Source organism: Macrobrachium rosenbergii, chromosome 4 (genome assembly GCF_040412425.1).
Source record: "Macrobrachium rosenbergii isolate ZJJX-2024 chromosome 4, ASM4041242v1, whole genome shotgun sequence".
NCBI lineage: Eukaryota > Metazoa > Arthropoda > Malacostraca > Decapoda > Palaemonidae > Macrobrachium > Macrobrachium rosenbergii.
Window position 1 is genome coordinate 69,762,582 of NC_089744.1, and position 17,409 is coordinate 69,779,990.

Here is a 17,409-nt window from a genome sequence, read left to right on the forward strand (position 1 = left end):
AAGGAAAATTGCTGGACAAGTTTAGCTTTTAAGAGCCAGGAGAATTGCGTTGCCTGTGATGACTACAGAGCGGAAAGAAGCTTTATGCTACTTGTATCTCTTGCTATTTTGAGACTAACAGACGTGAACAAAGAATTGTTACGTATTTACAAAGTTTGGCCTCTGCAAATATCAAATTCATGAGAAGCAATTGATTATTATTGTGCGTCAGTCACTTAAAAGCAACAAGGTAGTTTTTAGCCTTGAAGGTGATGACTCAGTTTATACGACAGTAAATTGGTGAATGGCAACAATCTATGACGAATATGAATTATATATTTATTGTCCATGGACTACCTAGTAATGAGAGGTTTTGGACTCGACCGAATGAATCTCTAGTGTTTAAGGATAACCGGTGAAAGTGAAAGATCAGATTGCTGTGTTAAGTGCAAAATGAACAGAGAATGAAAACGTTTTGTGTATCAGATACCAAGCAAGAGAAAACAAGTGACACGTGTTAAAAGAGAGTTGAAGGGATATCTCTCTGATCCCTCTGCTTGAAAATGAACTCATTGTTAAAATATATATGTACACATACATGCAAGCATACAGATACATACATGCATAAAAACATATATGTAAGTGATACGTATATATATTATATATATATATATATATATATATATATATATATATATATATATATATATATATATATAGATATATATAAATAAATATAGATATATATATAAATATATGTTTATATATATATATATATACACATATATATATGTGTGTATAGATATATATCACTTGAATATATGTTTGTATATATATTCTGCAGATTATTTAATCTTTTTGCAGTCCTTGTTCTCCGAAAAAGTTGGTTTTTCATTCGACCCCTCTTTACATATCAAAGGTCTCGCGTAGGCCCCCTGAACTCGATGAATAAAATTTAGAAAACGCAGCCCTATTGCCAACATTTAGCGGATGACACTGCCCTTTAATTTATATTTAAGAGACTTTTAAAAATCTTCTTGCTCTTTTTTAGTTGAAGGTTTTGTCTTTAATTGTCGTGCACAAACACACAACGCCAAAATTTTAAGCATCTTGCTTCTGATTTATAATTTAAATGACCATAATTGTGTGAGATAAATTAACGCAGTTGAATGTGGATCGCATAGTTTTTCATTGTTTAAAGATTATTTTTCTGTTGCTACACTATATTGTTTTTGTCATTACTGTTGAAATAAAATGCTAAAATTATAAATATATTATTCATTTTTTTGTAATCACTGTTATCTGACAATTAAATTTCAGTAGTTAGAATGGGGAATTATAAAATCAGATTTGTTGTAAAATTACTGTTGAAATAAAATGCTAAAATTATAAATATATTAATTCATTTTCTATTCACCGTAATCACTGTTATCTGACATAGCGAAGAACCTTGATTATTATGCTGTTCACAACGGATATGTTTTAGCCTGAAACGAGATTGTCAGCTTAAATCTGAAGGGGAAATATTGCAGTATAATCATCACGTGTCATATGACATTCAAGGAATTCGCAGGCCACCGGTGAACCCGCGGCAGATAATCCCTCTAACTTTGTTATATTTTTAATTCTAAAATTACCATACTCGTGCAGATTTCCCCTGACCTTCCAAATCTTGCTTTCATAATATTCAGCTTACTACGTTCTTCCCTGAGCGAGCATCCTTACCCAAGGTGTGCTCAGTCTTTATCTGGTTTGATAGCATAATGAACTTTTCATTATTGTGACTTAGTTGGTAATAGGTTGCTGCCATTTAATGCTCGTGAAAGTAAGGTCATCGACTGGATGTTACGAAGTATATTTTAATAATACTCTAAAGCTTTATTGCATCGTAATTCGTCAGAAGACAGAAGCCAGAGAGTGGTTATTAGATCACCGATTTTTCATGAGTACAAGCAATCAATGGATTCTTTCCGCATAATTTTTTCAAATTCTGTATTTTCATGTGCGTGTAGTCCATTAATTATGGCCAAACCTTTCGCGAGGCCGCATTTCTTGGTTAATGATTTCACTAAATGAAGCAATTATTGATTTATTTGCGGATGTACTTATCAGATGAGTTATTAAGTGGTCATAGATGGTAAAAAGAAATACTAGAAAATGGAAAGTTAAAAATTGGCTTAATTGGGCGGCCCAAAAGCCGTGCGCTTCCAGTTATTTATTCGTTTTTCACGAAAGTGTGTCGGCGAGGCGAAAAAATTCCCCGAAATTTAACAGAAAATGTAAAGGATAAACTTTTCAGAGAGAAATTGCTCTGCTGTTGCAGCGCAACTAAAGATTTCTGTATAGAATTGTAGCGGTGGTCTCATACCTATTTATTCGTTTCTTTTATCTGCCGTGTTAGTTGATAAAGCTTCAAATATTTATATAAATTTGGTATATTTATTGCTATAATTATTTCTTTAAGTTTTTCGTGATTTATATGGACTAGTGTTTGTACTCATACCGTCAGAAATGGCTGCTATGAAAGAGAGGTTCGAGACGATAAGTTCTGATCTTAGGGACGTTACGTCACAAAGCTCGAACTAAGGTACCTTCATTCTGCTTACTTGCATAGGGTGAGAGAGGGAGGCTTTAGGCTTCATGGTGACCAATATATACTTGGAGTTTATTATCCGGAGACCGGCGTTGTTGCAAACTGAAAAGAACTGGATACTCAGTGCATCAATTTTTTGTATACTAACGTAGGTACTTATTAGTAAATTATTATTATAATTACTGTTATATTTATTACTTCACCTGTGATCTGACCAGCCAAATATATCCACTCAGTCACAGGAGGCATAATAGTAGTGACTTCAAATATGCTATTGCATTACTTTGAAATCATAACAGCTTACTGTACCCACATCTGTAGTCGTACCTTACCCCCGCCCCCCTACCCCATCAGCTGTGACACTTTCAGTTCTCCTCCCCAGAGACAAAGAGGTTAAACCCTTGATGTGAGTTCAGTAGGCCAGCTATTATAACAAAGTATATGCAGAGGCATATCTGGGTCCACTCCTTGTATCCCCTTTGCAAATGAGTGGGTACAGTGTTGGCCTGGCAAATCACAGGTCAGCGTTCAAACTCCTAAAGAGGAGCTTTGTCTTGGTCATCCATTTCTAGGCGAGGTTGCCTGCTTATATTGCATTATTTTTATTTTATCATATTTTGTAGGATACTCATAGGGTACATATTTTCCTATAGAATGAGCCGAGGGGCCCTGAACTTACTTAGGAATCTAATAAACTCCACAAATAAAGCAGTACTACTGTACATATGAGCTAAACAGAAATATGTGTAATTGAATACATTAAATCAAATACAATTGATCTGAATATACTAAACTGATAATAAATAACACTGAATAAATAAAATCTTCGCAAAGCTGTTTGTTATTATTTGTTATTGTTTCCTCCATCTTGCGCAACTCAGATTTATCATATTTGCTAATTGTTCTCAACCATTTTAACATCTTTTTCCTCTCAACACGTGATGTTTTCTTTCTCTTAGTCGGTCATTCTCAATGCCTTTTCTGCATTTTATTTCCAAATATCTACGATATCACAGATTACAAAATTAGATCAAAACCAGTTTACCTTCCTTTATTATATTACTGAGGCAGAAAAATTCTTGCTTCATTGCTTGTGCAAACACTCCGTGATCCTTCTAAGTTCCAGTCCCAGATTCTTCAGAAAAATCTTTCCTTCACTTATTTTATTGTACACTCATGATATATTTTTCCTTTTAATTTCGACTGAGATCTGATTTTTTATTGTTTTTTTTTTTTTATTTGAACCCACCTTGAAATAGTGGGCGGAGTGTTCGCAATTTACTCTTCCTAATATTTCATACTAACTTGTATGGTTTGGTTATTTTCTACTTCTTAGTTTGTACAGATTTTATCTTTTGTTTTATTGTTCATATTTTCAAAATTACTCTCGCTCTTATTAAATTTGTTGTGTGAAGACTTTTCACTTTCATACGGCCGAAGGTATCACTAGCGTAATTAATATTAAATTTTTATTCTTCGCATTTCATAAGATATTTGCTCATAGTGTTGTACTATTCCCTTCACGTTTTGGAACTGTTATATACCCTTCTTGAAAGAATATTTTAGACTTCTAAAAACCAAGATTTGTATTCTAGTACATTGTGTATGTATGTATGTATGTATGTATATATATATATATATATATATATATATATATATATATATATATATATATATATATATATATATATATATATATATACATATATATATAGTGCGTGTGTGTATCTGTTTGTGTGAAAATATTTAAACGTGTTTTTGCAAGCTGTGCATGTGCAGATTTAATGTACTAGCGCAACTGTACGTAACAGTTATCGTTTAAAAAAAAATCTATATTCAAAGCAATGATTGCTCTGTAATGCTCTCACGGCGAGAGTAACATCGTAATCCAATACTGGATTAACTTGCCAAACGAGCAGCCATAAGCCCATTGTGAACGGGGTTGTAGTACACATTATGCTGATGAAAAGGTAACTTTGAACGATGCAAATTTCACAATTATCCTTTTTGTCTGTGTTCTTTGTTTTGTTATAAAGAGCTGGTTCTTTCATTTTAGAGGCTCCTGGTTTCCACATAAGTCCATAAGCCTGAATCTATCGCTTAATGGTTTCTTTTTATAAGAGATAAAAATTTTTATCTGGGTTTTATGCAGATATTTGAACGTTAGATTTTGTATCGCTGTAATTCATAGATTTGTTATGGTTGCTTAAACGTTTGATAGATAACCATTTTATTTTGTAAGTTTTATATATTTGTTTTCTTGTAATACGCATTCTGCATTTTATCATTGCAGAATGGAGACCATGTTTATATCAAATCGGTGTGTAAATTCCGACTGTGGACCCTTTGAAATATCATTAGAATTCATAATGATAATTTTTTTAATAATTTTGAAGGTAAATTTGAGAAAATGCGTATATGAGATCCTAAAGGATGCTGACTAAAGTGGCTTTTATGTAATCTTCTTTGCATATTTTTACCGTCTTAAATTTGTCGCACGTGGGTCTCAGTGCATGTAAACACTCTCCATGAAAAGCTTTTCATCTTACATGACATGCAAATGACGTGGATGATGAATTATGAAATTCCATCCTCTTGAGTTTGTGCCCCCGCCCCCCCCTGCGCGCATGCGTAACACAGTGCTGAAAGATGAATGAATTAAAGAAGATGGAAGGACCTTTACACTCGTAGTGTTTGAGGAGCTAATTGCATTTCCAGATATATTTAAATTATTCTCTCATGAATGCATCATGAAGGGGTGCTCGTTGTTACGCTAATCACCTCACGTGGAATGAATGCATGCAGGCTGAAAGATTTAGAATGTACGATCGGTAGTTGTTCATGATACACAGAATCAGACGTGCACACACACATACACATAACGTATATATACATATATATAAATATGTGTGGGTATGTGTATATATATATATTATATATATATATATATTTATATATATATATATATATATATATATATATATATGTGTGTGTGTATATGTATATATATATATATATATATATATATATATATATATATATATATATATATATATATATATATATATATTACTCATCGCTATTCCGTTAATCCTCACTGAGTCTTTGTTGACTAATAGCAAAGAATTTCATACCTCATGGTAGTTGACTGCTTTGGGTCCCACCCACCCAGGATAGGAGAGAGGTATGAAAATCGGTAATGTCATGCCTCCTGGAGGCGTTCCCGCTACATAGGGAAAGGTTGATGGTATAGTGATAAAATTTGATGCATGTTTCTAAGGGAAGATGGAGTGGGTGAACGCACGGAGACACGATTTCCAAAATGTTAACACTATCTTTTCAGGTTTTTATTGAGAAACTGAATTATCATTGGATTTTTTTTCTTCATTTTCACAGTTTTTAAGTGGATTAGGGAATTAATTAAGATTTGAGTTATTAATTCATTATTTTTATTATTATACGGTAAAGATTTTTTGCACGTATTATATATTTCCTTTTTTCTCCTTTTCAGATTCTGATAACATTAAGCAAATGCGAAACCAGACCGATATTATCACTTAATTCACTTTTCACTTGAATTTCTCTTTAGTCACAAACACAGACCCAGGCTATATTTATGCCAAAATATAAACATTAAATTAATGCATTTCTTGCCATGTCACTTATTTATAGGCAAACGTTTTAATATTTGGAAGCTACAGTATTTGTTCTCCATTAAGAACAAGAGATTGTGAAGTGTGTTGATAATAAATGCCATTTCCCTCCTCCCTTGAAAAGTAATGGTAATATAATTCCGAAAAAATAGATAGCCTACCGAACTTCTGTAAGAGTCCTGGTTACTGACGAGCCTATCTGTAAGAGGCATTATATTGGGATGTCCCTCGAGGCTTGGGTTTTATAGGGCTTTTGAAATATGAGATGAAACACGACTGAAGAATGGTCCCCCCCCCGCCCCCCGGCTTCCAGTGTAAAGCTGTTATGTAGTTGATGTTAGTATTAGTTGTTGTTTTTTTATATGTTTTCATATTTAAAACCCTAAAATTTCAAGAAACAAATCATTTTTTTTTTCAGAATTTTGTAACCAAATCATTCCATCGTCATATATATGTTTTTCTTCGAGATTTCCACCACATTTGTTTCTCGTTTCAGTTAATTTCCCATACGAAAGCCCTATTTATTTGAGTATTTATCGAAGGAATATTGTGTCCGTGTTTCTTTAGTGCTTATTAAATAGTTTATTTACGTTCTTGTGTTCTCAGATATTGGTAAAATGGTTACGTAGTATTGTGTAAGACCTCTAACAAGTACTCCATGGCGTCATCCCAATTTATAGTGCCCTCTCACCTTACAGGGAAAGGGCGTTTTTTCAAGCCAAACCAAGACGTATGGCGACGTTAACGCTGATTAAGTGCTTTATCGGTCGCAACCAATTGACAATGGCTATACTTTTCTCGCCTTAAAACAACCCCAAGATAATTAAACAGATAAATCTTTCGTTTCTTTTGCCTCGTTCGTTTCGTTAATTGTGTAAGGATCTTTTCTCCAAAAAATATGCAAATTTTTTTCCCTCGCCTGGAGGTGTGCTAATAAGCATTGTTCAGTACTAATCAACCACTCAGGAGGAAAATAATTTAGCTTGCTTATCGCAAGTTGAACATGCGAAAGCATTAACGAAAATTATTGAAACCTGGATTTTAAGTTCAGTTGGATGTCTTCATAGATGCTGAAAACACCGAGGAGTGTGAAGAATTCTTGTGATTGCCATAAAGCATGTACAATAGGTTAAAATATAATAAAAGTGTATTTCACCTGATTCCTCCAGTAAGATACACCTTTGTCAACGTGGATGAGTACTTCAACTGGAAACCTCATTGCGTAAACAGGCCTCAAACTTGCAAAAACAAACGCCAACTCTCTCACTGGAAGTTGTAACCCAGGTTTTAAATATCGCTTCCGTCTTCCGTTATACAATATCCCATATGTGAGGAAATTAATTCAAAGAACTGAAAAGATAAACAAGGAATGAAGACATTCATAATAAGCTTGGAGGAAACTGTCGAATCATTGCAGTGAAAGACTGAGAGTGAGGCGGATTTGATTTCGATGAATAAAGTTACCATTTGTGCTGCTCTGAGCTTGCATATGCAATTTCCTGTGCACTGCGATCTCGCGTGGATGCATATGTATAAGCATTTAAATGAGTACATCAGTTAGAATAAGTTCATTGTTTGGAAATGGGATTCAGACAGAAGTAATGAGTATTGTAGCCGTATATCCAGTGGCAGACTCGATCAGCTCGTGGTGTTATTGTTCATTAGTTGGAAATTTGGGAGAACGACGGGCTATAAGTGTTAACGAAATTAAATAACATACCGTTGAAAAAAAGGAAATATAAGCGTTTATCTGTTCAGTTCAAGATAGATGGAAGACGTAATGGTTTGAAAAAATGTATTACATGTTTAGTTAACCTTGGTAGTAAATGACTTGTCATAGAAAAGGAAAGAAGGAAATGGAATGGTCCAGAAATAAAAGAATAACGTCTGAAATATATGTAATATATTGAGGCTTTATTTGGCATGCTGTAGCGATAGTAAAGAAGGAATTCAAATGCAGAAACAACAACACATGTCAAACCTGAAGAAAATAATTTATTTCATCCATAAATTGATAAACCACAGGAAAAAATAAAATCAAGTTTTTCTGTCCACTTCACATACTTGCAATGGACAAGCCAGATGGATACAACGGAATTCATTTTTTTTTTATTAGGAACTGTTCATTATCAATTGGTTACAAATCTTTCTAAGAAACCAGTTATGTCTGTTTTGAAGTTATTATAAATCAGTTGGTGATCATATGAATTCAAAGTTTGATACATTCCACCTTATGGTTTGGATTGCTTTTTTCTTACAGATTCTGTAGGTTTCATGTGCAGCCCAGAACCTGTATTTTATGTCCGTTGGATTTTTGGCAAACTAGCATTAACAGAGGGTTTTGGATATGCACCAAAGTTTTGTCACGTGAATACTTTCTGTGAGGATAAAACACTTCGCTATAGTGTCCATGGCTTTCATATGGGCCTTCCAAAAAATATATATATATACTGTATGTATGTATGTATATATATATATATATATATATATATATATATATATATATATATATATATATATATATATATATATAATATATATATATATATAAATAAAAAAAATAACAAAAAAACAAAGAAAAACCTCCTTGGGCGTCAGGATGAATTCATTTTAAAAAATTAAAGCAATGAAAATCCCTCTGCAGTTGAAGGAACATTGGTTTATGCAGTTTTAAACCTGTCTGAAATTGGTTCAGAACCAATTTCCGGGAAGATTAATTCATTGTATTGATGACTGAAGAAATGCTAAGTGAGGAATCAAGTTATCCTAGAAAGTTGGAATATTAAGTTGCCTTGAAGTTCAGCATTTATATTATTTATAAAGTTTCGTGTAGCTCAACCTGTCATTTTTAAAGAATTGATAATGACTAGCTGATGCCGCTTTAAGAATAAACCATCACAAGATAATCGTATTAATCTCATGTTAATACTGTTATAAATCGTATTAATCCAGAATTTTATGAAAGAGTGATCATGTTAAATTGGGATAAAACTTTTATCATGAGATTTGTAGTGTTCGACTGACTTTTCCTTTCATATCCTTCAAATTTCGATTGACTTTTTCCTTTCATATCCTTCAAATTTCCTCATCAGTAAAGTGAGTCGCTTGTCATTTATTGTCAGAATATATGCTGAACAATTTTTTAGTGGTCTTACTCTTGAAAAAAACTCAAACTAATTCCTGGAAGATTCCATGTCTCATTCCCTTTTCTCGAAGTCCGTCCCATTTTCTCCTTGCTTTTCTTTTCTCTGAATCGTCTGAATTTTGCGCGTCTTCAAAAGACTTCCTCGGAGAAATTCGTCGTTTTCTTTAAGCTTGAGTAATTTGATTTGGTCCCGTTTTCTTTCCGTAGGGTCAAGTTGGTTCCTGGTATTCTCTCTCCCCCGACCATTCTTAATTAAAATCAGAGTCTGGTTTTGTCGCTTCTTTGTTCTTTAAGTTATTTTTACTTTTCGTGCTCGACTACTAACCTTGCTGTTGCGTTTTTGGTAAAATTTCATGCTTTTTATTATTATTATTATTATTATTATTATTATTATTATTATTATTATTATTATTATTATATTCGTTGTTGTACTTATTATTGACGTTCATGCAGTTTTTCTTGATGAATTCCATCTAAAAAGATTGCAGTTGGGAAAGTGCAAATTATAATCCAGTGGCTTGAGCACAGAAAATAGCTTGATAAGGTGAAAATTAAAAAAGAGAAACATCGATAAGAATTAAGGTAAATGGACTGAATCAGTTTGAAAGACCAGCGAAGTCTACTAATTCCACTCAGTTTCAGTGGGTTTTTACCGAGTTGTATTAGATTATCTTGAATTCCATGTAGGTCTCTGCAGGGTGGTTTTAGTGTAAGAGTATGCGTCAGATAATAGAAGTCGCCTTCAGCGCACGCGTGATGTGACTATTTTATTGCGATGAATTTTCTCGATAAATGTCACTTAATGTCGTCGATTGATGTCAGTTAATTTCATTGATAAATGTCAGTTAGTTTCCTCGATAAATGTCAGTTCATTTCCTCAATAGATGTCAGTTCATTTCCTCAATAAATTTCAGTTAATTTCTTCGCTAAATGTCAGTTAATGTCCTCGATAAATGTCAGTTAATTTCCTCGATAAATGTGAGTTAATTTTCTCAATAAATGTCAATTAATTTCCTCGATAAATGTCAGTTAATATCCTCTATAGATGTCAGTTAATTTCCTCGATAAATTTCAGTTAATTTCCTAGATAAATGTTAGTTAATTTCCTCTATAAATATCACTTAATATCCTCGATAAATGTCAATTAATTTCCTCGATAAATGTCAGTTAATTTCCTCGATAAATGTCAGTTAATTTCCTCGATAAATGTCAGTTAATTTCCTCGATAAATGGCAATTGCCATCGATTTGTTCGTCAGTAATTAACCCGTTTTCCTTTGTCTGTGATAATCTGTTTTTCCTCTTTGTTCTTTTTTCATATTAAGATTATTTTTCATTTTCATTTCGATGATCCAGAACAGTATTTCCCTCTCTTGTTGCTCCTTTTTGTGACTTATTACATTATCATCTTGTTTCATTAGTGTCATCATTACTGTTATCATCATCTCTTGTGCCGATTTAAACAGGGTATGATTTTACAGTGAAATCAGTGATACGTATTTTCTTGATGGCTTTTGGGTTTGCAGTCAAGTTCTCTAATTATACCTGCCGAAAAACATCAAAAATAAAAAAACGAAATCAAATTACTGCATAGATACATAATTGGACGAATGTATAAACAAATGTTACAGTGAAATCTAAACATATCCTCCAGTTCCATCATTAACCTGGAATCTAATATCTTGTTTCTCATAACGACGGAGATAAGTCGCATTTTGAATAAAATGGTGGGAACGTTGCCGAGTTTACGTTCCCAACTTCTTAGTTTTGAAGAGTATTTAATTAAAAAAAAACAAAAGGATGCAGAGATATCTACCGAAATAAATATCTCAAAAACACTTATTAATATCAAGGAGTCTATTAATAATAAGAACATTTATTGATATCAAGACCATTTTTTAATATCAAGTTGTAGTAATATCAAGAAAATTTATTGATATCGAGAATATTTGTTAGAATCAAGAATATTTGTTGATGTCAAGAGTATTTATTAATATCAAGAGCATTTTATTAATAGCAGGAACATTAGTTGATATCAAAGCTCTTATTAATATCAAGAACATTTTTTAAACATAATTTAAAAATCAAAAAGAAATATGGTTTTTCGCTCCTTATCAAGGGTTTTGAAATTTTTTATTTTTCGTAGTATTATCGCAGACCTGAAACTGTTAGTTAAACCAAAACTTGCAGTTTGATGAGCTAGACTTGACTACTCTGATAGTCTGGGCGAGAAGCGAAAGTTCCAGGATTCCGTCCAGTACGCTGGAATAGTTATACAAACGTGAACATTCTGCAGATACAGTACCAAGGTAACCGAGTCTAATGCATCAACAACAACAATGTGCCTCTCCCCTGAGAAACAACGTTCTGGATTCTGACGGCTGCGTTTCGAAACTTTCTGTTTGTTATGACCATCTGGGAAGTGTGAAGAGCCAGAAAACAGCCTTTTAGTTCATATATATTAGAATTCAAAGAGCTCTCTCTCTCTCTCTCTCTCTCTCTCTCTCTCTCTCTCTCACACACACACACACACACACACACACACACACACACACACACACTGTATTGCGCTAAATACTTTATTGTTGCCTAAATATGCATTATTTCCTTTAAAACCTTAAGCAATGTCCAAAATTTATTTTCGATATCCAGTCCAGACCTCAGCATTACAGTTACCACAATGCATTCATCATTGTAACGCGAGATCTAAAGGCATCAGCTACGTAAGTCGTGGTCGTGTGCTTCCCATAAATTTTGAAAGTTTAAATTTTAACCGATTCATTTGTCTATTCAGCTTCTCAGGCACTCGATATCTTATTAAATGACCCAGGCTTAAAAATCCCTAGATTTTGATAAATCTTCAGGAAAGGGTTAGGTTATCTGGAAGTGATATAATTCGGAAGGTGTCCAATAAAGATGAGTACTGTATTTTCTCTAAGGTTTTATGGTGTTTTACGAGCATATTCCTCGACTTACGGTAGGAACCAGCGTAAGAATATTTCATGGTTTTACGTCTAGTGCTTTTGGGGAAACGCTAATAGTCATGCCAGTCTGGCAACGAATTTTTAGGAACCTTTAATCTCTATAGGTTAACATTCTTTAGACTGACAAAAAATAATTAAATATTAAATAGCGAAGAGAACACGTAAGTTGTAAGGCTTTTTGTCAACTTTCCCGTTAAATTGATCAACTTGTAAGTAAATGTGATGAACATCATAAGATATTTTATATATATATATATATATATATATATATATATATATATATATATATATATATATATATATATATATATATATATATATATATACATATGTATATATATATATATATAAAATGCAAGAGAAACCGTACTTGCATGAAGAAAACCAAAGTAAGCTCAGAAGCAGATAAGACAGCAGTTCATAGGAGTCCATTTCTCTCTCACCTCTCTAACCTTTGAATCATCAAAGCTGGAATTTCAGCGCAGGGAATATACCCTCTATCGCGCCAGAGCACCCATGAGATCACTCCTGATTTCCATTGTCTCTCTCCTTGCAGTGACGTAGCTGAGGGAATCCCCGTCGATAACCAGAACTTCGTTCACCTGGTGGCCTGTACCCAACTCATGTGCCGAGAACTTAGGAAATGCAAGAGATTGGTCCAGACCTTGCCTGTGGATATGACAGAGTATTACGGTAAGGATGTGTTTTTTTTACTTAATTTCGGTGTTCAGTGTCATGGCTTGCTTGAGAGTGTGTATTTCATGCCGTTTGTGTATGTATATTAGTATGTAAGAATGGATAGTCCGTGTCTTTGTATATTTTGTTCACAGAGATAATCAAGTCAGTCGTTACCAAAACATCAGGGCTCATTATTTAATTGCAGTTTAATTATTTTTTTTAACAGCAATAGCTTCCTTAGGGGGGTAGTGCCATCAGTGCACCTCATGCGGTGCACTGTAGGCATTACTTAAGGTTCTTTGCAGTGTGCCTTCGGCCCCTAGCTGCAACCCCTTTCGTTTCTTTTACTGTACCTGCTTTCATACTCTCTTTCTTCCATCTTAGTCTCCACCCTCTCCTAACAATTGATTCATAGTCCAACTGCTTTGAGGTTCTCCTCCTGTTACACCTTTCAAGCCTTTTACGGTCAGTTTCCATTTCAGCGCTGAATGACCTCATAGGTCCTATGCTTGGCCCTTGACCCAATTTCTATATTCAATTCAGTTCAGTTCAACAGCAATAGCACAGTGTATGGTGTTCGAAACCCACTTGTTAATTATCCTATCTGGCAGAACGTCGAAAAATATTACTCCGTTTATTCCTGGTAACTCACAAGACCAATTGAGGATAGCCGTCGGTCTCAAAATACAAGAACAACTCTCCGTTTAAAAGGCTTTTCCTACTTAAATGAGTCCCCAGTACTTTGATTGTACAAAATATATATATATATATATATATATATATATATATATATATATATATATATATATATATATATATATATATATATACATATATATAATATATATATATGTATGTATGTATGTATGTATATATATAATACCTTTATATATATATATATTTTTAAATATGTATATATATACTGTAAATTTATTATATATTTATATTTATATATATATATATATATATATATATATATATATATATATAAAATTATCTTTATTGTGTGCACTAGCCACATTCACGTGCACACATCTTGAATTTTTCTGAATTGGCCGTTTTATCAAGGTTTTGCAGTTAACATTTTCGTGTGATTGATTCCAAACATGTCGTTTTGAACGCCACATAACTCAGATACGGAAACGGCGAAATTGATGTGCCCTCAATGGCCGACATAAATGAGAAGGATTCCCGATATTCTATTAAATCTCTCTTTAATCTGACATGACCACATGAGTGTGTTTCGGTAACCGTTCTGATCCGAAATCATATCTGCGTGTGCCATGAGGCTCTGTCTTATCAAAGGTGGTTTTAATTGTTTCGTGGAAACATGCTTTGGAAATTGAGAATAATTACTTAATGGTGGATAAAGTATAATGATTTAGTTGGGGGAAAGCGAATTTGAAATCTGGTGGAACCATCGTGCGCTTTGAAGTGGACATAAATTTGGCCTTGTGGTGAGTTACGGATATTAAATTTCCTTCTCACTGTAATAAAATCTTATTGTTATTTACAGTTACCATGCGATCTGGAAAGCCCTGCAAGGGTCTTGCTTAAATGTTTCATTTTTTAAGAATTAATCATAATTGTCAGGCCTATTAAATCGCGCAAAATTATTGTGTGAAAGAATAGCTTTCTTATTCATCTTAACTACTCATTTGCTAAGGTGAAATTATTTGACGTTTAGAAAAATTACATTTTGATTTCTCAAAATTGAAGACATGGCCTAATTGCTCCATAATAATTAATTTGTAGTAACTCAAATGTCCATTTTACAGTAAAACGTAAAATTATACTTTGTTTCTCAACAGTGCATATAACTCACAACCAGGCATTAAAAAACTATTATCTTGAATGACAGGTTGAATTCTCGTTGACTGATGACGCGAAGCATTAAGTGAAACGCCAGTAATATAAAATAAAAACGAAAAAAATAGTAAGATAACGTTCTAGAGTCGAAGTTGTTGTGAGACAAAAGCGTCCAGAAATACAAGTCGACACAGAATCCCTTCAAATGGGTTCCTTGTTTTATTTTTTTTTTTCTTTCCTCTTGTTTGTCCGCGTGGAAATATAGATTGGTGGCGGTCCCTCTTGTTATGAAGCCCTCCTTGTTTAACAGGTGAAACCCCTTGGATCAGATCCAGCCTCTAGGTTGGAAAAATATCAGATCTGGAAACGCGTGTTATTCTATGCTTCTGCTACATAGTATGACTTCAGTGCAGGTACGTAATGGCATTGCGAAGACAGAGTTGTATGGCGGACGCTTTCTTGTTGGAGTCTTTACCCTTTTTTTTATCTTTATTAATGGTGATTTTACCTTGAAAGAAGCATTTGTCAGTGACACGCTATGAAAGAGTTTTTCCTCTGACCTCCAAGGATGAAACAAACTTGCGTTATATAGCCCGTATGATTTTAAAACATTTTGTGTGTGTGGATGTGTGTGTGTGTGTGTGTGAGAGAGAGAGAGAGAGTGTGTGTGTGTGTGTGTGTGTGTGTGTGTGTGTGTGAAGTGATGGAAGACATTTTGAGGCGTTTCGATTATTATCCTCTATCTTTACATAGACAGGACTATTTCTACATGAACTAGAAAATGACGGGGAAAGAAGCATCAGTTCCTTCGCCCTGGACCCCATTCTTTGTAGTTAAGGAATCCTCAAAACTAAAAACTGAGAAGTGATGGCTTTGGTAATTGGATGTCATATTCAGCTGACTGCCTTAACTACAGATGACAAAAATCGACCTGCTTGTAGAGAAAGTATAATACTAAAAAAAGGCAAAATGATAACGGGACAATGTAAGCGGAAAAATTAGAATTAAAGTTAGCATACACCTGATGCATAAGTGTTTAAATATGGAAAAACTGGGAAGGAAAAGTGAAAAGGTAAAAAATAATGGTATATGAGGTGAGATTTAATATTTTAATGCTATAGTTGATACTAAAGAGAAGTTATGGGCAATGGGAAGATGTAAAAGCTATGTAATATAGTGCTTTGTCGTCCTTGACTGCTCTTTTTCTCTTTTTGGTACCTTTTGTTTTTACTTATTCCCTTTTTATCATTGCCCTTGAAAGTTGAATCGAATCAGTCCCTTTCGCTGTCTGCTCACATACACATATACACACACACACACACACACATATATATATATGTGTGTGTGTGTGGTTGTGTGCTTATGATGATACACACACACACACACATTTTCTGTGTGTTTGAGCAACAAGTACAGATGTAATTTCGAAAGCGAATGCAGTTACATGCCGGTCCTTAACAGATGCACTGTTGAGAGCGTCGTTCCAATAGGAGAAAAAGAGTAATAAATAAAAGAAAGGCCAACGCAGTTCCGTTTATAGCAGTAATTACAGTAATTTGAGGTTTCCTGTTGTAATATCCTAAATGCATTCCCATTGCTTGCCAATTTTTCTCGCACTATTTTTGGTACTCTGAAACAGAGAGGATATTCAGGGGTACACGTGAAGTTTTTCTTGTGCGTGTGGGCCGGGGAGTGTGAGCAGTCTTAACTTTATTTGCTGTTGTTAAAAGCTAGTTCAGCCTTTGTTGATGTCACATTTTTTTAGTAAATAACTCGGCATCTGGTTTTTTTTTTTTTACTTATAAGAAATGAGTATTTTTTGTGTACAATAATAATTTATGGGCTGGAAACCATAACTTCGTTTCAGTTCTTTGTTAAAAGATACCCTGTACTTGCATTTGCTTGCATTGTTGTTCTGTTGTCACTTAGCACGCTTTATAGAACTGTTCGAGTGTTTCAGAATTCTATTTCAAGAATGTTGCCTTAGCATTTGTGAGGATTCCAGGTAGCAAAAAGAATCGCGGGATCTGAACTGCACATTCTAATCGAATTTCCATTTACAAAAACTGCGCAAACTGTCGTCCATAAAAGATAAATGATAAACTACAGGTCTTTAAGCCAGATCATAAAAGATAGAAAGAGAGCTAAATTCAGTATAGGTCACAGTTCGTGGGAGAGAGAGAGAGAGAGAGAGAGAGAGAGAGAGAGAGAGAGATGGGGGTTGGTGATTGGAACTATGTTCGGAGAAAGTTCACAAGCCCCAGATCATGAAAGAAAAAGACTTCAAAAATTCTATCACCATTGTAGAACCCCCGTTCATTAGGATGGAATAAATCTGTGAAGGGTTTCATACGAAAAAGGACCCAAGCCAAGGCCAAGTAGAGAAGGTTAAGATTATGATGATTTAAAAAAACCCAATATTGATGTTTTTCTTATTGCGTAAGAATATTCTGTGAGGCATTTCTACCAGATTTCTTTATCTGAAATATGAAAAGGTCTGTGAAAACGGACTTTAATCAATGCTGCATTCTTCTGCTAACTGGAAAATGAAAGAGGGAACCCTTTACAG

General features: G+C 33.9%; 1 protein-coding gene across 1 annotated transcript in view; it reads left to right on the top strand.

Annotated features, from left to right (window-relative positions):
* LOC136835600 (regulator of G-protein signaling 7-binding protein-like) overlaps positions 1-17,409 on the top strand; it is a 669,467-nt gene that overhangs the window by 634,270 nt on the left and 17,788 nt on the right. Inside the window, 1 exon segment of the mRNA XM_067099312.1 lies at positions 12,910-13,046. Within this exon segment, the coding sequence (XP_066955413.1) occupies positions 12,910-13,046 (137 nt within the window).